The sequence below is a fragment of the Macrobrachium rosenbergii genome, chromosome 21 (assembly GCF_040412425.1).
Source record: "Macrobrachium rosenbergii isolate ZJJX-2024 chromosome 21, ASM4041242v1, whole genome shotgun sequence".
In the NCBI taxonomy this organism is placed as follows: domain Eukaryota; kingdom Metazoa; phylum Arthropoda; class Malacostraca; order Decapoda; family Palaemonidae; genus Macrobrachium; species Macrobrachium rosenbergii.
The window spans coordinates 31,014,672-31,034,999 of record NC_089761.1 but is presented as its reverse complement, the minus strand read 5'-3'; the positions used below and the strand labels follow the sequence as shown (position 1 = coordinate 31,034,999).

Below are 20,328 nucleotides of genomic sequence, written 5' to 3'. Positions count from 1 at the left end.
CGAGAGCACTAGTACTAAAGTTCGCAGTCATCCGGTGATTATAAATATGTATGAAAATGCGTATTAAAAAGAAATTAAATTCCCATTCCAAATCAAGAATGAAGATTCAAATCAAATTAATCAAAACATAGACTAGAAACAGGTAACAGAACTCAGGACAATCCATCCGTTCCCCGCCCCACCCCTCCCCCAACAAAAACGGGAAGCCAAACTCCCGCGCTTTCTCGAGAACACCACCGATGATCACTGTACCTGCAATGATCATCATGCATATGGTGAAGATCTTCTCATTGTCGGTCTCGGCCGCCACGTTGCCGAAACCGACCGACGTCATGCACGTCATCGTGAAGTAGAGCGACGTCACGTACATGGTCTTCTTGCTGGGACCGTTAATGAGTTCGTAGGTGTCGGTCCCGTCAGTCCCCGTAGAGAAGTTGTAGGTGTAGGGCGTTTGGGTGACGTTGGCCAGCTTCCATAGCCACGAGTATTGGATGCCGTTGTCAGCGTCGCTTTTACCTGGTGGGAAGGGCGGATTTCAGGTCATGTGGTGGGGGTGGGGGGGGGAGGGATATTTTAGCTTGGTGATTCAATAGATTTCTGCCCTGACATGATTTTCGGATGAATATGACCATCATTTTCTTTCAGAAAAATGATACTGTTAATCTCTAAAGAAATGTACTTTCCCTCAAAACTTGTTCTGTAAGATAATGATAATAATAATGCTAATTACAACATGGAGAAATCACCTCCACCCCTCTTTCTCTCACTGAAAAGATAATAACACCTCTAAATAACGTAATCTTCCTCTCTCAGTTCTATACCCTGCTCTACGAGCGAGAGCCAGTACTGGCATAAGGCAAGCTTAGACTAAAACATCACCATTTCTCAATTGCAATAAAGGGAAAAGTACTCACAAAGAAAGCATTCTCTCTCTCTCTCTCTCTCTCTCTCTCTCTCTCTCTCTCTCTCTCTCTCTCTCTCAAGTACGTTGGCAGGCCTTACCTATACTATACCATATACAAGCCAGCCAGTGGGCGACCAGCATATAGAAACAAAGGAGGAGAATGAGCATCGCGGCACCGTACTCCAGGTACCGATCTAGTTTGCGGACGACGCGACCAAGTCGTAGGAGTCGGACGACTTTCAGCGCGGAGAAGAGCGACCCGATTCCCTGCGGAAGGAGAGGAAAAGAGACAACGGTAAAATTAAGTTGCAGAAGGAACGGAATCAGTGAAGAAAAAATGAACAACAAAGTTTATAGCTCAAGTGGTCGTTGAATACGTCTGCTGGTAAATGTCACAGTTTAAGTAAACAAACATTTGAAAATAGACGCCTTCGCGCCAGATACTACTACATGGAGGCATTTCATTTTAAATTTTCATTGACTTCAGCTTTAATAATAAATAGAAATGATGTGCTGAACTTTGATAATGAAAAAAAATATGTATCTTTGTGGAAGGGGATGATAAAAAATATCACAATTTAAGTATATAATCACATGAAGGCGGACGCATGCGCGCCAATTACTACTACATGGAGGCATTTAATTTTAAATTTTCCCTGACTTGAACTTTAATCATTAAAAAATATATATTTTTGTGGAAGGGGGATGAACGAATATCCATGCATGTGCTGATGACGATCTCACGAAATACGCCGGTGACGTCAGATAAAAATTCGTGATGTATGAAAGGCGTCTATTATACAGAAACGGTAAAAGGAGATAGGTGTTAAAACAAGGTTAGTGAGTGAATTTACTTGTGGAAATGAAATCACTGGGTTTTTTTCTTATTTATTTGCACATTCCTTTATGTATGATAATATTTATGATAATTCGGATTATTACCTGAATTTTTCACAGGATGCCCAACATAGCCAGTCTTACAAAAAGGGGATTTAATAACTCAAAAATAATCTTCATTACAGTCCGCTCATTTTCATTCTCTGGCAGCCGGCAAATTTGCTTTAAACTAACTTCATGACTACTGAGAATATATAGTTTTTTTTATATATAGCATTGCTTCTAATGGCAGCGAATATTGAGAGCTATCAGATGAAAATGAACAGTTTTGATCACGTTACGACTTAAATGTCTGATTTTACATATCTTATGAACCTTTAGATATGAAATGGCCAAATATTTAGGTTAGAGGTGTTAAGCGTAGATTACAAGATATATATATATATATATATATATATATATATATATATATATATATATATATATATATATATATATATATATATATATACAGTATATACAAAGTATACTGGACACGAAACAATATGATGTTATGAGACCTTTGCACTTTTGTGATCAAATACACTGTGTCTAATTAATGAGTTAACAGTTTGTAAGGAGCGGCTCACAAAACATTCATACGGTATATTGTTACGGAAATAAATTTTTCAAGGCGCATTATATGGCGGATCCCAGTTCGTGGTGAAGTTTCGCTTACTGCCGCTTGTTCGTGTTTAAAGATCACTACATTTTGCAACATCGTACGAGCGCTGTTATAAAATGATTGATAATGTAAATTCCGACGTCGGCTAACGAAAATTACTGAGAATAATTTGTTACAGAAAATATTAAACAATAATTTTTTTTGCTCCACTTTGCGTTTAATTTTAGGAATCTAATCAATTATATTTGGGTATACATGGGTGTATTTGAGTATGTATGAATGCTATAACGAGGGAGAAATGGCAATAAAAAAAATTCTTCCTACTTTAACGCTATGAATTATATATATACCAAATCGTTTTCAGTACCGTAACTATAATAGATGATTTTTTTTTTAAATCCTAAATCAAGTTACAGTCGACAACGAACCAACAAGAAAATAAGAATCAAGATTTCAAATCGCCAAGAGAGACTTAGCCTCGTTTCTAAAGGTCTTAACAAAAGTTATGTCCTCGTTCTTTCTTTCACGTCATAATCATCACCTTTCCTTCCCCTATTGTCAATAAAATGTAAGCTTCAGAAAACTCACGGACGTGCGTGGCAGTCAACGCACTGAACAGACTCAAGTCATCGCCTTGCTCATGTTTAAAAATGAAAAAGCGCCACTGAAACAATGTGATCCATTATGTTTTCCTTCTGCTCAGCAAGCCCCAAGTCCGCTGACGAGTGACGCTGTGATATAACTGAGGTCGCAGTAAGAGCGAGGTGCGATGTCTCAGATCTTAAAAACTACTGAGGCTAGAGGGCTGCAAATTGGTATGTTGATCATCCACCCTCCAATCATCAGATATACCAAATTGTAGCCCTCTAGCCTCAGTAGTTTTTATTTTACTTGAGGTTAAAGTTAGCCATAATCGTGCTTCTGGCAACGATATAGGATAGGCCACCACCGCCCCGTGGTTAAAGTTTCATGGGCCGCGGCTCATACAGCATTATACAGAGGCCACCGAAAGATAGATCGATTTTCGGTGGCCTTGATTACACGCTGTAGCGGCTGTACAGAAAACTCGATTGCGCCGAACAAACCGGCATATCTTTTAATTGTTTAGTCTTGCATTTACAATGGCCATAAAATAGGTTTTTTTTTTCCTTTTAAAGACATGGTCTTCACCGTGATTCACTTCCAGTAAATCTAAAGGCACTATAAGATGGATGTTCCTATACAGAAAAAGTTAGAATATGAAGCATATTCTTTTTCCTACGTGAAATTTGTACGCGGTTTGGCCAAGTAAGGCAATACAGCACTACCTGTGCAATGGGCGACAGATTATTTACTTTAGCCAGAGTAATATGCAAGGCTTTTTGACTTTCTACTGCTGAAGAGAAGGTACACCGACTTATGACCAATTGAACCTCTGTACCTCAGTTAAAACAACAGAATGAGCTGTGTATGCGCACGCGCGTTGGGCATTCTGGATTCAATATATGTGCCATGGGCGTTCGCACCAGACCTGTAAGATCTACTGCAAGTAGCAAAGTATACTGAATTTTTGGACGGGGTCGTATTGAATGACAGAAAAAAATTCTGACATGAATTCTGCCTACTTCCTCCCAAACCTTACTCTCAAGGACATTACTTTAACCTTTCTCTGACTGAACTTTCGCTAATGCGATCATCTGACATTCTTACGTAAGTTAATATCGACTGGGGTGCCTGTGGCGTTTTCCGAACCGAGGAACGAACTAAATTTGCACTCTGAACCAAGGTAAGTTCAGAGAGCGAATGTGTTTGATTTGCGGTTCCAGAAAAAGAAATGACTTCAGTCAATGTTGGCTTATATGAGAATGTCAGGTCTTATAGTCGTCTTCCGAACTGTACCACGAGTGAAAACGTCATTACCGTCATTTCGTAAGAATATTTTAATCTTGTCTGATCGTTCTTGTTTATACTGTTCTGTAAAAGACTTTCGTCCCCACTGACTTCCCAGAGTAACATGAATGAATCCTAAATAATCATCTGAACCTACAAAACTCCATTTCTTTTCGTGTTTCAAAGGTTTTTAATGATAGACAGAATGGTTGAAGCAGAAAGATCAATTCGCAATGTTAAATTGTTAAATATACATCACAGGAGTCGGATTTATCTATCGGAAAAAAGGCCCACTTAAATTTTAATTTTTCAAAGACTTTCTTGCGAAAACGATTCTGCGAACTATCTCGTTCTACTGCCGACACGGTTCGTGAGCCGCTTCGAAGCGCTTCGTAGCCCGAGAGAGAGAGAAAGAAAACGAAGCACACATGAACTGCGCGGATCATCAATCAGTCAGAGATTAGAAACGACATTGTCTGTGCAGAGTGAGAGACATATCATAAATGCAACTGGTGATCAGTGGAACGAAGGAGACAAACACACACAATCGTGCACGAACGACTGCAGTACAAACACAGTCTTGGTTGAGTGACTGATGCTAAATATCTTGGAGGTGCAAGTTGATCAAGGAGAGTGTTCCGAACTGTTTCTTTTGTTTTTGTACGCGTCTCGAATCCTGTCTCGTACGGTGTCTCCCGAGTATAACATTAGAAAATAAAATTACGCTAGGACCATTTCTTATCTCAAAATGAAAAGTGAAAAATGTCGGACTTATAAAAACACGTCGATGTTCGTTTTAAAACAACGCTATGTAAAACAAAGGGTAGCGTCCCATACATATATGACTGCGGTCTTGACAACAAAAGTCTGCGAGGTCCGTATCTCACCTTCCAAAATTAAACAAAGTCTGATTTACATAATAATATCTATGATAAAAAAAAACTTCGATGTTCATTTTAAAAATGTATTTCTGGAAACCTCAAACGATAACACAAAATTATCAGAAAACTGTAAATGCAATTACAAAGACTGTGCTAACGAAATAGGCTACCTATCAACCTAGACGTCTATTTCCTCCTATTTCCCTTTGTTCAGAGGCTCCAATCCGGGAATGCGAGCAGGAATACCCCGCATATCGGTATTCGCAACGAGAAAGGCCAGAATTCCCAATGGTTCGATCTACATTAACAGATACATTGACCTGCGCAGACTGGAATGTTATTATCGGAGGTAATCTTGATTTCGAAGAGTAGGCATTTTCAAACGCTGAACTGTTGTTAATAATCATAATTACAATAATAACAAGTAGCTTCCGATGGAGTTACAGCTGTAGTTATCTTGAAAACTCATCAAGAGCCGATAAACAATCGCCTACTTAAGTTTTCGTAAGCGCAAAGAGATACCAGACGATTAAATTTTACACAATTCAGCTGGTTTCAGATGACAAAGCAAAATGAATTCCTTTCTAACGACCTAGCAAATAAAACTCACGAAACTCTTACGAACGATTTACATTAACGAAAAGCTTGAGAAAGGTCGCGGGTGCTTGATCTGTCTTGTCTACCGGTACTACGTCAGACACTGCTACCTAAAGATTCTGAAGAGCGCGCCCTCAAGTCCTCTGGTTTCACCGATGTCATTATAGGACTACCGTTTCGAACTGCTGACATTGTTCTAGTGTTCTAATTAACCCATTACTAAGTTTAGGCCTATACTGCTTTTCGTAAAATAAGAGTAACGCTGACAGAAGTCTCTTTAGAAGAAAATACTCTTTAATGAACAAGTTCATTATTTCGATTTTCTACAAAACAAAACGATACCAGAATAAAAACTCACTACTGTAATGTGCTAAGTAAGGCTGCAGCGTCCAAACTCAGACTTTGTCGTAACTTTCTTCTTAATGCGGCAATAAACATGTCCTAAGTCAATAATCAATTTCCTGGATTCAGGAAACAAGCGATCGCAACTTGAGTCTTATTCTTAAAACAGAAAAAAAGTGGAAGATAATTCAATTTCCGAGCTGTTTAGTGACGGCAAAAATAAATGGACTAAGACACAGTACGGTTACCTGCATGACAGCTTCCGTCTAGAATTTGGAATTACGTCTTATCCATTCGCAGGAATCAAATTCGAAACTATATTCCGTGACACACAAAAGGGCAGATTATTGCAGGATTTTCCCAATATCATCAATAATATTAAAAAATTGACATTTATCTACAGTCCTTTTAATTTTATTAGAGGCAATCGTCTGGGGAATTTTAGCTTACTTAGTGCATGTAACCGCTAAAACAAATATATCCCTTGAGAATTTAAAGATTCAAACAACAGCAATAATTTAAGAAGTGACTGATTCTATATAAGTATTCATCGATTATAAGGATGAATGACGCAGTGGCTGATTCTTAAATTTCACTGGAGCAAACCCTTATCAGATTTCAAACCAGTTCTTACAAAAATATAATAGCAAAAATTAAAAACCAAACTCACACTAAGCTTTCACTATTAACTCCAAAAGTGAGATTATATCTACTCTGCACTTTTCTTCTGAAGATTAATTAGACTACGTACTAAATACCAGGTTAGACGAAGAATTAAAATTAAAAATTCAAGCGTTTTATATCGATCAGGGAACTCTGCAGATACTAGGAAATACCTTTCTTCCGTTGCCTGATCAACATAAGCATTTTTACTAATTAGCCTTGTATGAATACTCAAGCGAAGTAATTGGTTTTTCAATCGTTTAGCGACCACATAGGTGAAATCATTCGGTGGCGTTCTGTTATCAGTTAAGATTTCATAAAATAACATGGCTGCATCATAACAAGCTCAAATTATCTGCATCTGTTTATTATTAATTTGATTTAAAGTTTATTCCTCTCCTGGGGTTATCATCATGCTTTCTAGTGCAATGTATCTTACAGTGATCTTCCTTCGTGTTTATCTCATCACCTTTCCTTGAAATTGCCTTTTTATTTTGTCTTTTATCGCTATGTACAAAAGTAATTTACGTCCGGTGCAAGTGGCCATTGAGGTTAAAAAAAAAAACTTTGATGAAGGTTAAAAATGAAAAAAAAAAAAATGTTAATTCGCTGAATTAAAAAATGAAAAAAAAATTGTATTGGTCTAACCGATGTAAAGGACATGATTTTGGGGAGGGAATACTGGTTTACAAGGAAAAAACAAATAAAAAAGTTTTCCTTGCTGATGTACTACCAACCAGGTATACCATTTTTAAAACTAATCCAGTGTAATAAAAACCCTGTCCGAAGGCGAGGAGGGGTCCCATCCAGTGTGCCTCGCCTTAGGGGAACACTCCTTTACACTCCAGAGGAAGAAGAAGAAGAAGTAGAGGCTGGAAAAAGACATTGATGGTCATGACATTATCAACAAAGAGTGATTTCTCTCGGGGACTGTTTGCGCATCCAAAACAATCAAGACAAAAATTTTGAGGTTGAAATCGTACGCCACTTCTTCTCGCTGGCAGACTGAAGCTGGCCTTATGCCAGCTTGCGCGATGCGCAAACGTCCCCAAGAGGGCATCCCCGTGACTTTACAAAGAAAAAAAAAAAAAAAACAGGTGTGGGTGTGCGCACAGGAAGCAGGCACCGTTAGAACAGGACCTCCTCGTGTCCCTTGGTAGCTTAAGGGACTCCAACTCTACTGAATTTTCCTCTATCTACAAGTCCACTTGTGTTACTCGTGACCTAACTACAAGTTAACTACGTCAAATTACGTACATGTTACAGAATGGATAAAAATCAAATGCCTACGAGAAATTACAGAAAAATTATCACAGAAATTCTCCTACTGTCTCAAGTGTAATCTGTATTGCTGTGATAGGAACAAGTTTAGTGTAAAACTGGGAGATATCAGGGTTAAGTTCATCTTTATTTACAAAAATGAAAGTGGAAAAAATGAATCTAGACGAGAAAACTGGTTCCACCACAACATATATTAGTGTAATTAAATGGGGTTGGTTAGAATTTGACTTCTGCATCAATTTGGAGAACTATAGCGTACAATATAATTGGATTATCATTCTTAAAAGCGTGACCCAGTTTATTTAAAAGCCGAAGTTACCATGGTGAAATATTAATAGTTGATGATTAAAAGAATGGGGAATTAGTTCTAGATATCTGGAGCTCACGACAAGCTGACGGGATTCCCACAAGAACATTTTTTTTTACGTTTTACAAAGACGACTGCTTCAATTAATTTACAAACTATATACACTCTGCAACAGCGAGGTCTGAAGAGGAGCACTTTGTCACCGAATGAGCCCTTGTTAAGGTAGAGAGATTTTTTCTGGGGGTGCCACTCATAAAATAGGACAGAGGGAGGCTAGACAGAGTTAGACAGATAGACGGACAGTCACGGGGATCCGGGAGGCATCAAAAGATGATGACACAGGAGAGAGGTATCAACAGCAGCAGCAGCAGTGGCAGCAGCGTCAGCAGGAAAAGCCTCCTTCGCGCGGGCAACCGGAGTCAGGCCAGGCAGACAAAAAAACAGACGAAATCAAAAGAAAAGAAGAAGAATGGGAACGACAAGGGACGCCGGACAACACTTACTTTATCTTGTACTTCTCCTTGAATGCCGCATTTACTTACATCTTCATCGTGGTCGAACGCGTTGAAGACGTCATACGGTAGGCACGATAACAGATCTATTAGAAACCAAGACTTGAGATAATTCATGCGAATGATCTTTGGGTCGGACACCACCTCCCCGCCCGGCCCGACGAAGGTGGTGTGGAAGTTGAGCACAATGTCTATGAAGAAGATCACGTCCACTATGGAGTCCACCACCAGCAGGGAAACGTCCTCGGAGGTCTTGTACTTGAAGGCCACGTTGTAGGGCACCATAATGGCCGTGTAGAAGGTCAGGCAGAGGATCACCCAGTCCCAGATAGCCTGTGCAGGTGGAGACGAAACGTACGTACAAACATACGTGCATGCATATGTATTTATTTACATGGGTAGGGACGACACATATATACACATTCAGATGTATATATGAGTCTGGATTGATATAAGAAAACACATGCGATCTGAGTGGAAAAAGGCTAGAAAAGTTGCGATACTGTTAAAACTCGAAAGATAAAGAAGCATAATTTTACCTTGATGTTGATACTGACTGAATGGTAAGTTTTAAAAAAAAGTTCATCAAACTGAATTCAAAAGGTGGATCATTCTGTACTGGGAACCACTGTCCCGTTGGCAAGACATGCATTACTTCCACAAGTGATCAAAAAGGATTCAAATTCAATTCGTGAGGAAAACGTGGACAAGAGAATCATAAACCACAACACAAAAGGTACGAAAAAAAAGTTACTAGAAAAGACATTGCAATGAGTGAAAGAACTCTGAGCGAGAAAAATAGAAACGAAACTAAAGTATACAGTACCAAAAGCAGAGGTTGTAACAAGGAGATGGAGGCAATTTATATATATATATATATATATATATATATATATATATATATATATATATATATATATATATATATATATATATATATATATATTTTTTTTTTTTTTTTTTTTTTTTTTTTCAAGACTCGTAGCAAAGAGCTTAAGGGAAAATAAAGACAGGACAGACGACCTTTCGTGTACCCAATTCGGTCATCAGCCTGAGCAAGTGTGAACCAATAAAGAATAGGCATGTCAAATATGTACATCAATCTCTTCAGAGATTCTCCTCTGCTGTCCTTTGACGGAAGGATGCAATTTGCTATATATATACCTTTGGTTTTTTTATTAGCGTCGTCCTCTGGTCCTCCCTTTCTCCCTTACCACTGAACACATTGCTATTGCTGGTTTTATACTACTGCGTCAGGTAGATTAATACTCTCATAGTTCAACATTCACGCTTATATTTTAATTCACGCGTTTGCATACTCAGCTACTTTTACTGACACTAATATGCGCGCACTAACTGACTGTACACACATACACATACGCAGTCTCTCTCTCTCTCTCTCTCTCTCTCTCTCTCTCTCTCTCTCTCTCTCTCTCTCTCTCTCTCTTATATATATGTATATGTATATATAATTTATTTATATATATATACATATATGTATATATATACATATACATTCTCTCTCTCTCTCTCTCTCTCTCTCTCTCTCTCTCTCTCTCTCTCTCTCTAATATATATATATATATATATATATATATATATATATATATATATATATATATATATATATATATATATATATACATATATATACACACATATATATATATATATACATAATACACACATAAAAAAGAAACAGTACACGAACGCGCTGTATAATACAACGCAAGCACATAGCTAACGACATTTACTAACTACACTAGCAAGATCAATTAGGCACCCTTATAAACAAACAATGAACCCCACAATCATTCTCTCTCTCTCTCTCTCTCCTTTCTCAGATACATGCATACATACATACATATATATATATATATATATATATATATATATATATATATATATATATACACAGGCAACGCCCATATTTCACACAACCACGCACGTGCAGTCGCTCCCGTCCAAACACAAGAGCATTCAGTCAACAAGAACAACAATAATAATAATTGTGGCAGCTATCAAAACACTCCTCCCTCTCCTGTCCTACCAGCATCACCATACCTTGAAGGCACAGTAATGTAGGAGGATGTGCGGAGGTGTCTTTGGAGCCTCTTGACGGTACTGTGGCATTACGTCGCTGTTCAGGCTCATCATCTGCAGAAATTCACGTCGTTTCAGTCTCTAATACAGACCCAAAACAATAAGAAACAGGATTATGCCGCATGTTAAGGGAACACTTTGAAAGGTCTGGTCTGAGAAGGAATTAAAGCAATTTTTATATCTCTTTCCATTACTTTTGGAACTAAGTAAACAGGGATAGTGATGTCAAAGATTACAGTTAGGTCATGGCATAATGACTAATGATTCATTACTTTTTTATCTTTGGCAATTGGGTTTCTTTGAGAATGCCAACTTTAATAGAATATACAGAAAACTTTCGAGATACTTCAATCAGAATTTTGGAAGAACTAATTTTAGATTATCTAGAGGATGTAATTGTGTAATCTAATTTTCATGTGATTCTATGGTTTGTACATACCTTAAGTGTAATTTAGAGAATTTTTTCCACAAGTTAATATTAATTATTTTATTGTGTTGTCGTATAACTTTAATGTCTACTCAACCACAACCAAATATTTATATGTTACATCATGTATATACAAATGTTTAAGTCAGTAAGTATACAGAACACTTCTAAGCTACGACCTTATACACATATCACATGCTAGACCAGCAAGTTAGAGAGTACTTACATGCGTGATGTTGGATTGTTTGGTGACATCTTTGATTGGAAGATGCGACGAGAACTGAGTGACAAGCACTGATCTGCTCCGGGTGACCGACCGGGCTAGCTTGGCGAACTTGCTCAGCCCGGCTGCAGAGTCGTCCATGGCAGGAGAGAGAAAAAATAAGTGAGACTGAGTCCTCCAGCAGGAGCAATTTTAAAGACATTCATTACCGCTGTCATGCTGGTTATTATGTGAACTCTGTATTCATGCATATTCTTTAATTCAAGGTTATATGAACCATTTCCTTGTTCTTTTTAGATAATGAGGCTATATCCAGTATATGATTCACTATCTTGCATAAGGACAAACAAATCATCTGAAATGAAGCTTCTATCTTTGCAAGTGGTATGAAGGCATAAAAAGGAAACAAAATACGTCTTAGTCTTGCTTCTTAAAAGTATAGAAAATATCACTGGTAAGGATACTGTTAAGGGAGTTTAAGAGGCCATAAAGTAAAAATAAGAGTGGTGGCTTGAATGGTCCATACTATCTCTTAAGAGCTTGAGGATGGGCACTGAATCCTTTTGGTAATGGCGTCAGTTTGAACACCATCTTCTGGTTATGCGGTGGGGAAAGCTATCACTATCAGTGGAGCGAGAGGGTCGTGACTTGCAGGGTATTTGTCAGTGAGGAGGTCAAGGGTAAACGAGATCAGGTCATGAATAAAACGAGGTCAAAGGTAAAATAGGTTAGGTCACACAGCGATGGCACAGAAACCGGCTCTCAAGTATCAAAAGGACCAGTCGCCTCAGGAAGATGCAGAGACGATGCTAATCAGTGCTATAGAACTACAGCTACTACAATCCTCAGGGTTTGAAGGGTTAATTATGATAATATTCAAGTACTATTTAAACACAATACTATGTACAACAGGCAGCCCTGGGTCCATTTAACACCCTTCAGGGAAAATGGTAAAACATAATCAAAATGATATCTGTTTGGATGAAAATTATGGAAAATACAACATCCATCATATGGGACACAAACATATGTACACATCAGCATGAAATGAAACTTAAAATCCAGGTACAAAAGCACTTTACTCCATTAAAAAGAAATGCTCTAAGGCTTAAGTAGCACATAGTCAACAAAAGATAAATCACACCTATTCAAAAATATAACTCAATAAGAAGCACTTTCAACAGGAAGCCATAAAGTGTTTTAATGGAGTTAAGCGAGAAACAGGGACCCAGTCAATGCTGGTAGGAGGGAGAGAGTGAGAGAGGGAGAGAGAAAGAAAGAAAGTGAAGTACAGGCAGCAGGTTTGAGGGGAGGGTTTTAACCAAGCACTCAGGGTCAATCACCATGGAGTGCTGGCCAATTGCTGACTACAGGCACGGGGAAAAGAGGGAGGAGGAGGGAGAAGAGGGGAGGGGGTAGAAGACACATCAACACGAGCGGCAGGTCAGAAACAACATGATGAAGAACCACGGGACAAGCAGTAGTACCATTAAAGTGCCGCCATAGCCTTTGCTCCACCATCTCTCGCCTCCTCCTGCTCCTTTTGAATTTCTTCTTCTTATTCTCTTTACTAGTTCGTCAGAGTAAATTTGTTAGACAGCTGGGGGGAATAAATGTTACCTTCAGTTTCATACATAACATCTTTCAGAAGGGTAATCAATAAAGTTTCGTAGCTGGCTCCATCCATTAATAATGTTAAGCTCAGTAATGCAAATGGAGTTAAAGGCTGGATCTTCAGAATCACATGGAGGGTTGGGGGGAAGGGACCAGTAGGAAGTGTTGATGTTATACAGTATATTTCATGCACACATGCGAAGTCCCATGCCCTTTAATAATAACAGTTCTGTCGTCATTAGAGTCTGTATTCAGAACAATCAATAAAACGTAAGGAAAGGTATGCAGACTTCTGGTATCTGGCATAGGATTCTCTGGATTGTAATTTTGGGGGAACCAAGAGAGGAGAGAGGCGTACAATGGGGAGGAAGCCAGGCGGGGTCCAGCGGGTACCTACTTTTGGTGGGTTGTCTGCCCCCTGAGCTCTCCGTGCTGTCCGAAACTGCAATAACACACACATCATCACCTGCCCCCCGGAATAATGCGTTACAAAACAGCCCCATAACCCCCACCATAGCTTGTGTGCCTTTACTGGGAAGATGACGACTCTCTCCAGGTGCTGTTACAGTGTAATCATACCTTCACCCACAGAGAGTCTTCTGCCATGGAAGACAGCTTCACAGTGGAAAGATAAGAACTGTTCAGGGGAAACCTACAGATATCTTGTGCACTGACACTCAAAACGAGGGTACTGAGCAATGGTTGATCACAACAAGGTTTAAGGACACCACACGGAAGCTATTCACAACAGTACTGCAAATTGGCTACAGGAATACTGAGATAACATGGAGGAATTGTGCAAAGGTAAAACAGGCAAATTGGATCTATACCTGTGCCAAGATAATACTATTGAACTGAACGTGTGTGTGATCAGGCTGAAGTGTACTCATTACATTTGGGTGACACAACACAACTATGTGGGACAATCCATCAGTATATACACTATCATAAAATCACCTTGGGGAAACAAGATTTTCAACTATACAGGCACTGTCGGTTGTATGACAAGACTAAATGTGACGGCTTTTTCCATGTTAAGATAACTATAAAATAACCTAACCACTCTGAACTGGCAAAACTAAAAAAACATAAATTTTTGAAAGCAAAAGAATTTTTTTTTTTTTTTATTCACACAATCACCCACCTTTTGCTACTATCACACTAAATCGAGTAGGCTCTAGGACGCTAAGATTAACATAAAATTCACAACCTAGAATTCTTAATTCCACTGTAACATAACACGGAAATCAGAAATTGAGATAATTCAACCAAACAACCTCTGATGGGTATCCTAGTACCGCTACTGTTATCACCTTCTCCTAAGTTTATAGTTTAAGATTTTCTAAACTACGGCCAAAATCCCTGTTAAAAAGGACGAACAAACACTCAAATCAATTGCAAAACCTATCGACGAAAATGTGTATGAATATGAAATGTTTGTGTGAAGTTAAAAATGTACCCATCAACAGTAATAACATAAATATGTCAGTCTAAATTGGGGAACATACGAGTTTACTCCGAACGCTGGGACAACTGTTCAGTCACAAGCGGGAAGCTATTTCAGTACAGGTAAGATTTCCTGGAAATCCATTTTAATCAGCCGATGTTGAGTTGTTTCCAGAAACAGACTGACTCAGCGATCAACAACATCCCCTCTGGCCAAAATGTTTATGCGAAGTGATTAAGTCTGCCACGAAAACATTCGTCTTCAGGATCCAGTTTGTCACATGACCACTTTTACACAATTTTTTTTTTTATTCAGAAAAATAGTTCTGTTTTAAAGTGGCTGAATGAAGAAGATAATGAAATTGCCGATTTTTTTTTTTGCAGAACATATAAAAATAAGCCTCCAGTCATTATCCAATGAGATTATTTATGGGATGCTTTTGCTTTTTGGCAAATGTAACCGATTACTTTATAAACATTGAGAAGTAAATGTACTACACCCTGTCCTTAGAGGGAGGAATTCCATGAAAATTTTAAAGACCTTTTACCAGAAATACTGGATCCATGAAACATGAATGAATGAATATACAATTTAGGCCAAAGGCCAAGCACTGGGACCTATGAGGTCATTCAGCGCAGAAAGGGGAATTGAGAGTAGAGAGGAAAACCTCGCGGTTGCACTATGAATCAATTGTTAGGAAAAGGTGGAAAGTAAGATGGAAGAAAGAGAATATGAAGAGAGGTACAGTAAAAGGAACGAAAGTGGTTGCAGCCAGGGGCCGAAGGCACACTGCAAAGAGCCTCAAATAATGCCTACAGTAATTGTGGAAACAAGTACCATCTCTAAACTTGCTCTGAGTTGTATAAGAATGTACACCTAGAAGAGTTAGTCATGAAAAATACTGGCCATACTAACCATCTTGGGGCAGACCCAACCAGTTAAGGAAAGCCGACAAACTATAATGTCGATAAAAATATGTATTATCTTTCAACAAGCACCTCTGATTACTGTATACTAATTCACCTATTCAAGAAGGAATTTTGTCCTAATTTGCTGAATCTCTCCTGAAGTGGGTGACACCAGAAGGGTGGAGCCCTTTGCCTCTCCGTAAGTGTCTAGGGATGAAGTCGCTGGCTCCATGTCATTTTCATGGCCCCATTTGACGCTGGTTGTCGGCAGGTCAAGATGGAGATACCTTGTCAATGCTTAGAAAGCCTCTGAGTATTATGTTGTATTGCTTTCTCATTTCCAACTGCTGGAGGCTTATAGAGGTACAGATTGCTTGCTTGCTTGCTGCCTTTCTTTTTGTCCAGTATAATAAAAACGAAGAACATGTTTATCACTCCAATGCCACAGGATTTAACCATTACATATGGCTTGTGCCAGGTAATATAATGCAGGAGCATTTGCATATACGCTTCTCTGTAAATAGATAGACAGATAGATGGCTAGGGAATGCAAACGTGTATGATTGTTAAAGAGAGGGAGAGTGTGAGAGAGATTCAGACTGACAAAAGGCGAGCTCAATTCGACATTTTTTCAAACCTGCAAAAAACTGGAAGAGTCCAGCAATAACGCCAAGAGATAAATGCTGAAGAATTTTCATCAACACATTCCAGAACAAATACAAAGCGAGCGAATGAGAGTGTCTAGGACCAGAGTTTAGGTCTGCAAAGAGAAAACCTACAAATAAAAAAAAAAAAATTCCTGACGAAGAACATCAACATGAAATCGGATGATGACCTAATCGGCGACTGATTTTAAATTGCGCTGTTACGTCACTAGATCATTTTTTTTATGACGTAAGCTCTATCTGGGTTCAAGCTCTACCTTTCGAATGTTAACTGAATTACAGCAGAACCAAAAGACTATCTCAGATGAGGTGATTTCCGAGTGTCACCATCAGAGGAACGATTGTTTCTTCATATTCCTCGGGGGGAGCGCGGAGCCTGTACCTCGTACCAGTACCTGACATTAAGATCAGTGACTTTTCGTGAATACACTAAGACAGCTCACGTGAAGTTTCCTCATACAAAGAGATTCGGAAACAGCAAAATAAGATGTCCAACACCTACTTCACTACGGCATACAGCTTGTGGACCAGAAACTAAAAGAAAAACCTATTTCAACACCTAAAAACGTCCTGTACGGCTGCGAGAAAAAGATTTAAATCCCTAAGAGACCGAAGCATTTCGGTACTGTCAAAATAACTTTGCACAACGTTAGGAAATATATATATCAATGGTTGTATCACATTTGTAAAAAGATACTTTCAAATAATCTCAAGTGAAACGTCTACTGTAAAACACACATCTTATACTTTTGAAAGCCAACGAACTAAGTGCCATGTCATTGAAGTTGGGAAGGTTAGTTAAAACCTATAATTATAAATTACTGACAGTGATTAATCGGAAATATTTCAGTCACTCCTAGAATTAATGTAAAGAAACATCACCCCCTTAGAGGGATTAATGTTCATATTTATATCCACAATCTATTAATTATTTCATTATTTACAATTTGGAGAAGTACCGAAATACTTAATAATTATTTTTAAAAAGTGCTGAAATTAAGAATATAGTAATGGATCTTCTGAAAAATATCCGTATTTCAGGGTGGCCAACAATAAGCAAAGGAACCATTTCTAAAGTCATTGCCGAAATAAAATGGTGCGTGGATAAAACTACATGTATAAAAAAAAGGTGGCGGGGCGAGTGGTGGTCGCACTGCATCAGTCATCTTTTGGAAATACAGTTTCTATTTGGAAATCCAGTTCTAATTTGGAAATCCAGTCTTTAATTGGAAATGCAGTTTTCATTTGGAAATACAGTTTCTATTTGGAAATCCAGTTCTAATTTGGAAATCCAGTCTTTAATTGGAAATGCAGTTTTCATCTGGAAATACAGTGTTTATTTGGAAATGACTTTCAATAGGCCCTCTCGGATACGAAAGCACTCGCCCGTTCCTGGCGAGCGTATTGTTCCTTTGTCTTTCTTTTGGGAAAAAAAAATGGGGAATTCTCGCGAAGTGCACTGTGATGAGACACGATTAAGAGGAAGAAGTAAACTACCGACACCTCGTGGGTCACTGTTGACCTTTCTGCATTTCTGAAAGGTCACAGAGACGGGTCAAAAAAAAAAAAAAAAGTTTCGACAGAGCATACAATCATCACGAAATTAAGCCTTCTAATAATATCATGATCGCAAATGCAATAACCGTACTATTTTCGTACAAAGGGAGAACTAACTGGATCAGTTATGAAATATTTGTTAGGCTTTTAGCAGCGTGCATAATCGCTCTAAAGGCTATTTCAAATGCGCAGGCTGGTCACTCGCGTATATATTTAATATTTCATTAAGCGTTTATGTCTGCACATCTGGAATGGTTCCATCCTCACCCCTCATTGCGTGAGGCCTTCCTCATTCTTTTCATCAGCCTTGGACAAAATTAAATCTGTAATTGTGCTTATTACAATTACATACGTATCTCGTAAAAAAATGTAACCAGTCGATTTTCAATATGTATTTCATACGGTTTAAAAAGCGACATACGTATACTGTACCTTATTCAAATGGGCTTCATCTCAAGAACTAGATCTGTCAAAACTAATCAGATTTATGGGGAGAATGCTTAACAGAATCATAACAGTAATGATAAGCGTAGCAAACTTTATTAATAATAATAAACATGGCAAATCTTATCATTAAAAAAATAAAAATGTTTTTACATAGCAAAGCGTAACTGATTACAATTTGTTTAAATCCTCACTAATTACTCAGCACCCGGTTATTTAATTAAGCATTAATTAACAATCATTTTAAACCACAACATTTTAACAACTTTATTAGTGGGGAAAACAATTAAGAACGATTGATTACTCATTACCTGTAATTAACGCATTGCACAGTCGATGATTAACCCATGGCGGTGTCGGTTAGGCTACTTATCAAAATTCTACACATTAAAAAATATATATTATAAAGAGAAAGTCGAAATGGCAACGTTAATTCCGTTCTCTTGGAAAGCCGAAAGGACAAGAACAGTTTTACGTCACCATTTTGAGACAACTGAACGCGTCCTGATCATTAAAATGACTACGGATAATTAGGTTTACCTTTTGGGGAAAAGGGGCGCGTTCATTAGCTCTCGTCATTTCAACGTTCTTATTAACAGAGCCATTGCGACCGAGTCCAGTTTTCTCCATAAGATTAATTAACAAAACACTAGACATGTTTTTTTTGAGAGAGATTTTTCCTGTCGATTTTTGTGTCACGGTAAATCTGAAGGGTGTTAAAGGGATTATTTTTTATGTCTGTCAGAAAAATGACATATTATCAAGTGGAATATGAGGCTGAAAAAAGAAAAACAGGAATATAAGTCTGTAAATGGGGACGTCCTCTACCTCCTGATTGGATTAAAAAAATACTATACTATTTGTTAAGTTTTTAGTTTATTTTATAATATACCTCACACTAAGATGCCTTAAACCCTTGCACTTAAGCCGACATCTGTCCTATTCTAACAGGTTGCAAGTTACAGGGGTCTAAAAACAAAATTAAGGGGGGCGGGGGAAACTGGGATGTATATAAAACTGCCACCAACTGGGGGGTGAAATAATGGGGAGGGAGTTGGGGGAGGAGGGAGGGAAGAAGAGCAACTATTCGCAGAATTGTTATAACTATTAAATCTGTCCCTTCGGATCAGACATTAAGCCACAGACAAGAGAACACTATGGATATATAAATACATTCCGCCGACTACCCAGTACCATATCATTATCATTACTATAATCTCCTGAGGCGTCGAGAGGAAGAGCTAAAGCTAAAAGAGAACACGACTGGGGAAAAGCTTCTGCTGCAGCGGCGGCGGCGGCGGCGGACACAGAACACAAGTCAACATTACTGAGTAAATAAATGCTCTACTACGAAAGACAAGGAAGGAAGGAAGGCTTTGAGCTCACACGGACAGTCACGTCAGCTGACGAGGAACTAAAGGAAGCGGCTGGCAGCGGAAAGCGCTAAGTTTGCTTTTGTTAGCAATTTTTGTATTTTCCTCTCGTTTTACAACAGCGTCTTTGTATTTTCCTTTCATCCCCTTTATTCATTTATTTATTCTTTTGCTTATTCATCCTTTTCCTCTCCTCAGCTTCGTCTCGGGGGATGAGAAGGGCCTCAAGGATAGATGTCCTACCACCTACAGCAAAAATTGCAATGTTCTCCTAGCTTGGAAATCCTACAGTGGGAATATTGCGTTAGAAAGTTGCAAATCAATACACAACCCCACTAGCGGATCCAGGGGTGGGGGGCACCTGTGCACGTGGCCTCCCCCCCATGAAAAATAATGACAAAATAATAATACTGAAGATTTAGAAAATAAGCTAACATAAATGAAATAAAAAAATGGGAAAAAATAAAAATCTATTATAAAATATATATATATATATATATATATATATATATATATATATATATATATATATATATATATATATATATATATATATATATATATATGTATGTATGTATGTATATAAAATTTATTATAATGAAATTTTTCTGGATCGCTAGTGCATATCCCTGATGTGGATTCGGCTAACAGTCAAAATGATATACCGCTGTGCATCTAACTCCATTTATTCCGCCTAACTTTACAATTTAC

At 38.2% G+C, this 20,328-nt stretch overlaps 1 protein-coding gene across 4 annotated transcripts in view; it reads right to left on the bottom strand.

Annotated features, from left to right (window-relative positions):
* Positions 1-20,328, bottom strand: part of LOC136849849 (potassium voltage-gated channel protein eag-like) — a 449,348-nt gene that overhangs the window by 35,732 nt on the left and 393,288 nt on the right. For 2 of the 4 annotated variants that reach the window (XM_067123321.1, XM_067123319.1), the window contains 5 exons: positions 11,613-11,734; positions 10,921-11,013; positions 8,888-9,190; positions 1,003-1,171; positions 253-516 (listed from right to left, as the gene is read on the bottom strand). In XM_067123321.1, the coding sequence (XP_066979422.1) occupies positions 253-516; positions 1,003-1,171; positions 8,888-9,190; positions 10,921-11,013; positions 11,613-11,734 (951 nt within the window). Of the gene's footprint in view, positions 1-252; positions 517-1,002; positions 1,172-8,887; positions 9,191-10,920; positions 11,041-11,612; positions 11,735-13,620; positions 13,666-20,328 lie in introns of all 4 variants that reach the window. The other 2 variants (XM_067123318.1, XM_067123320.1) reach the window with 2 other exon arrangements.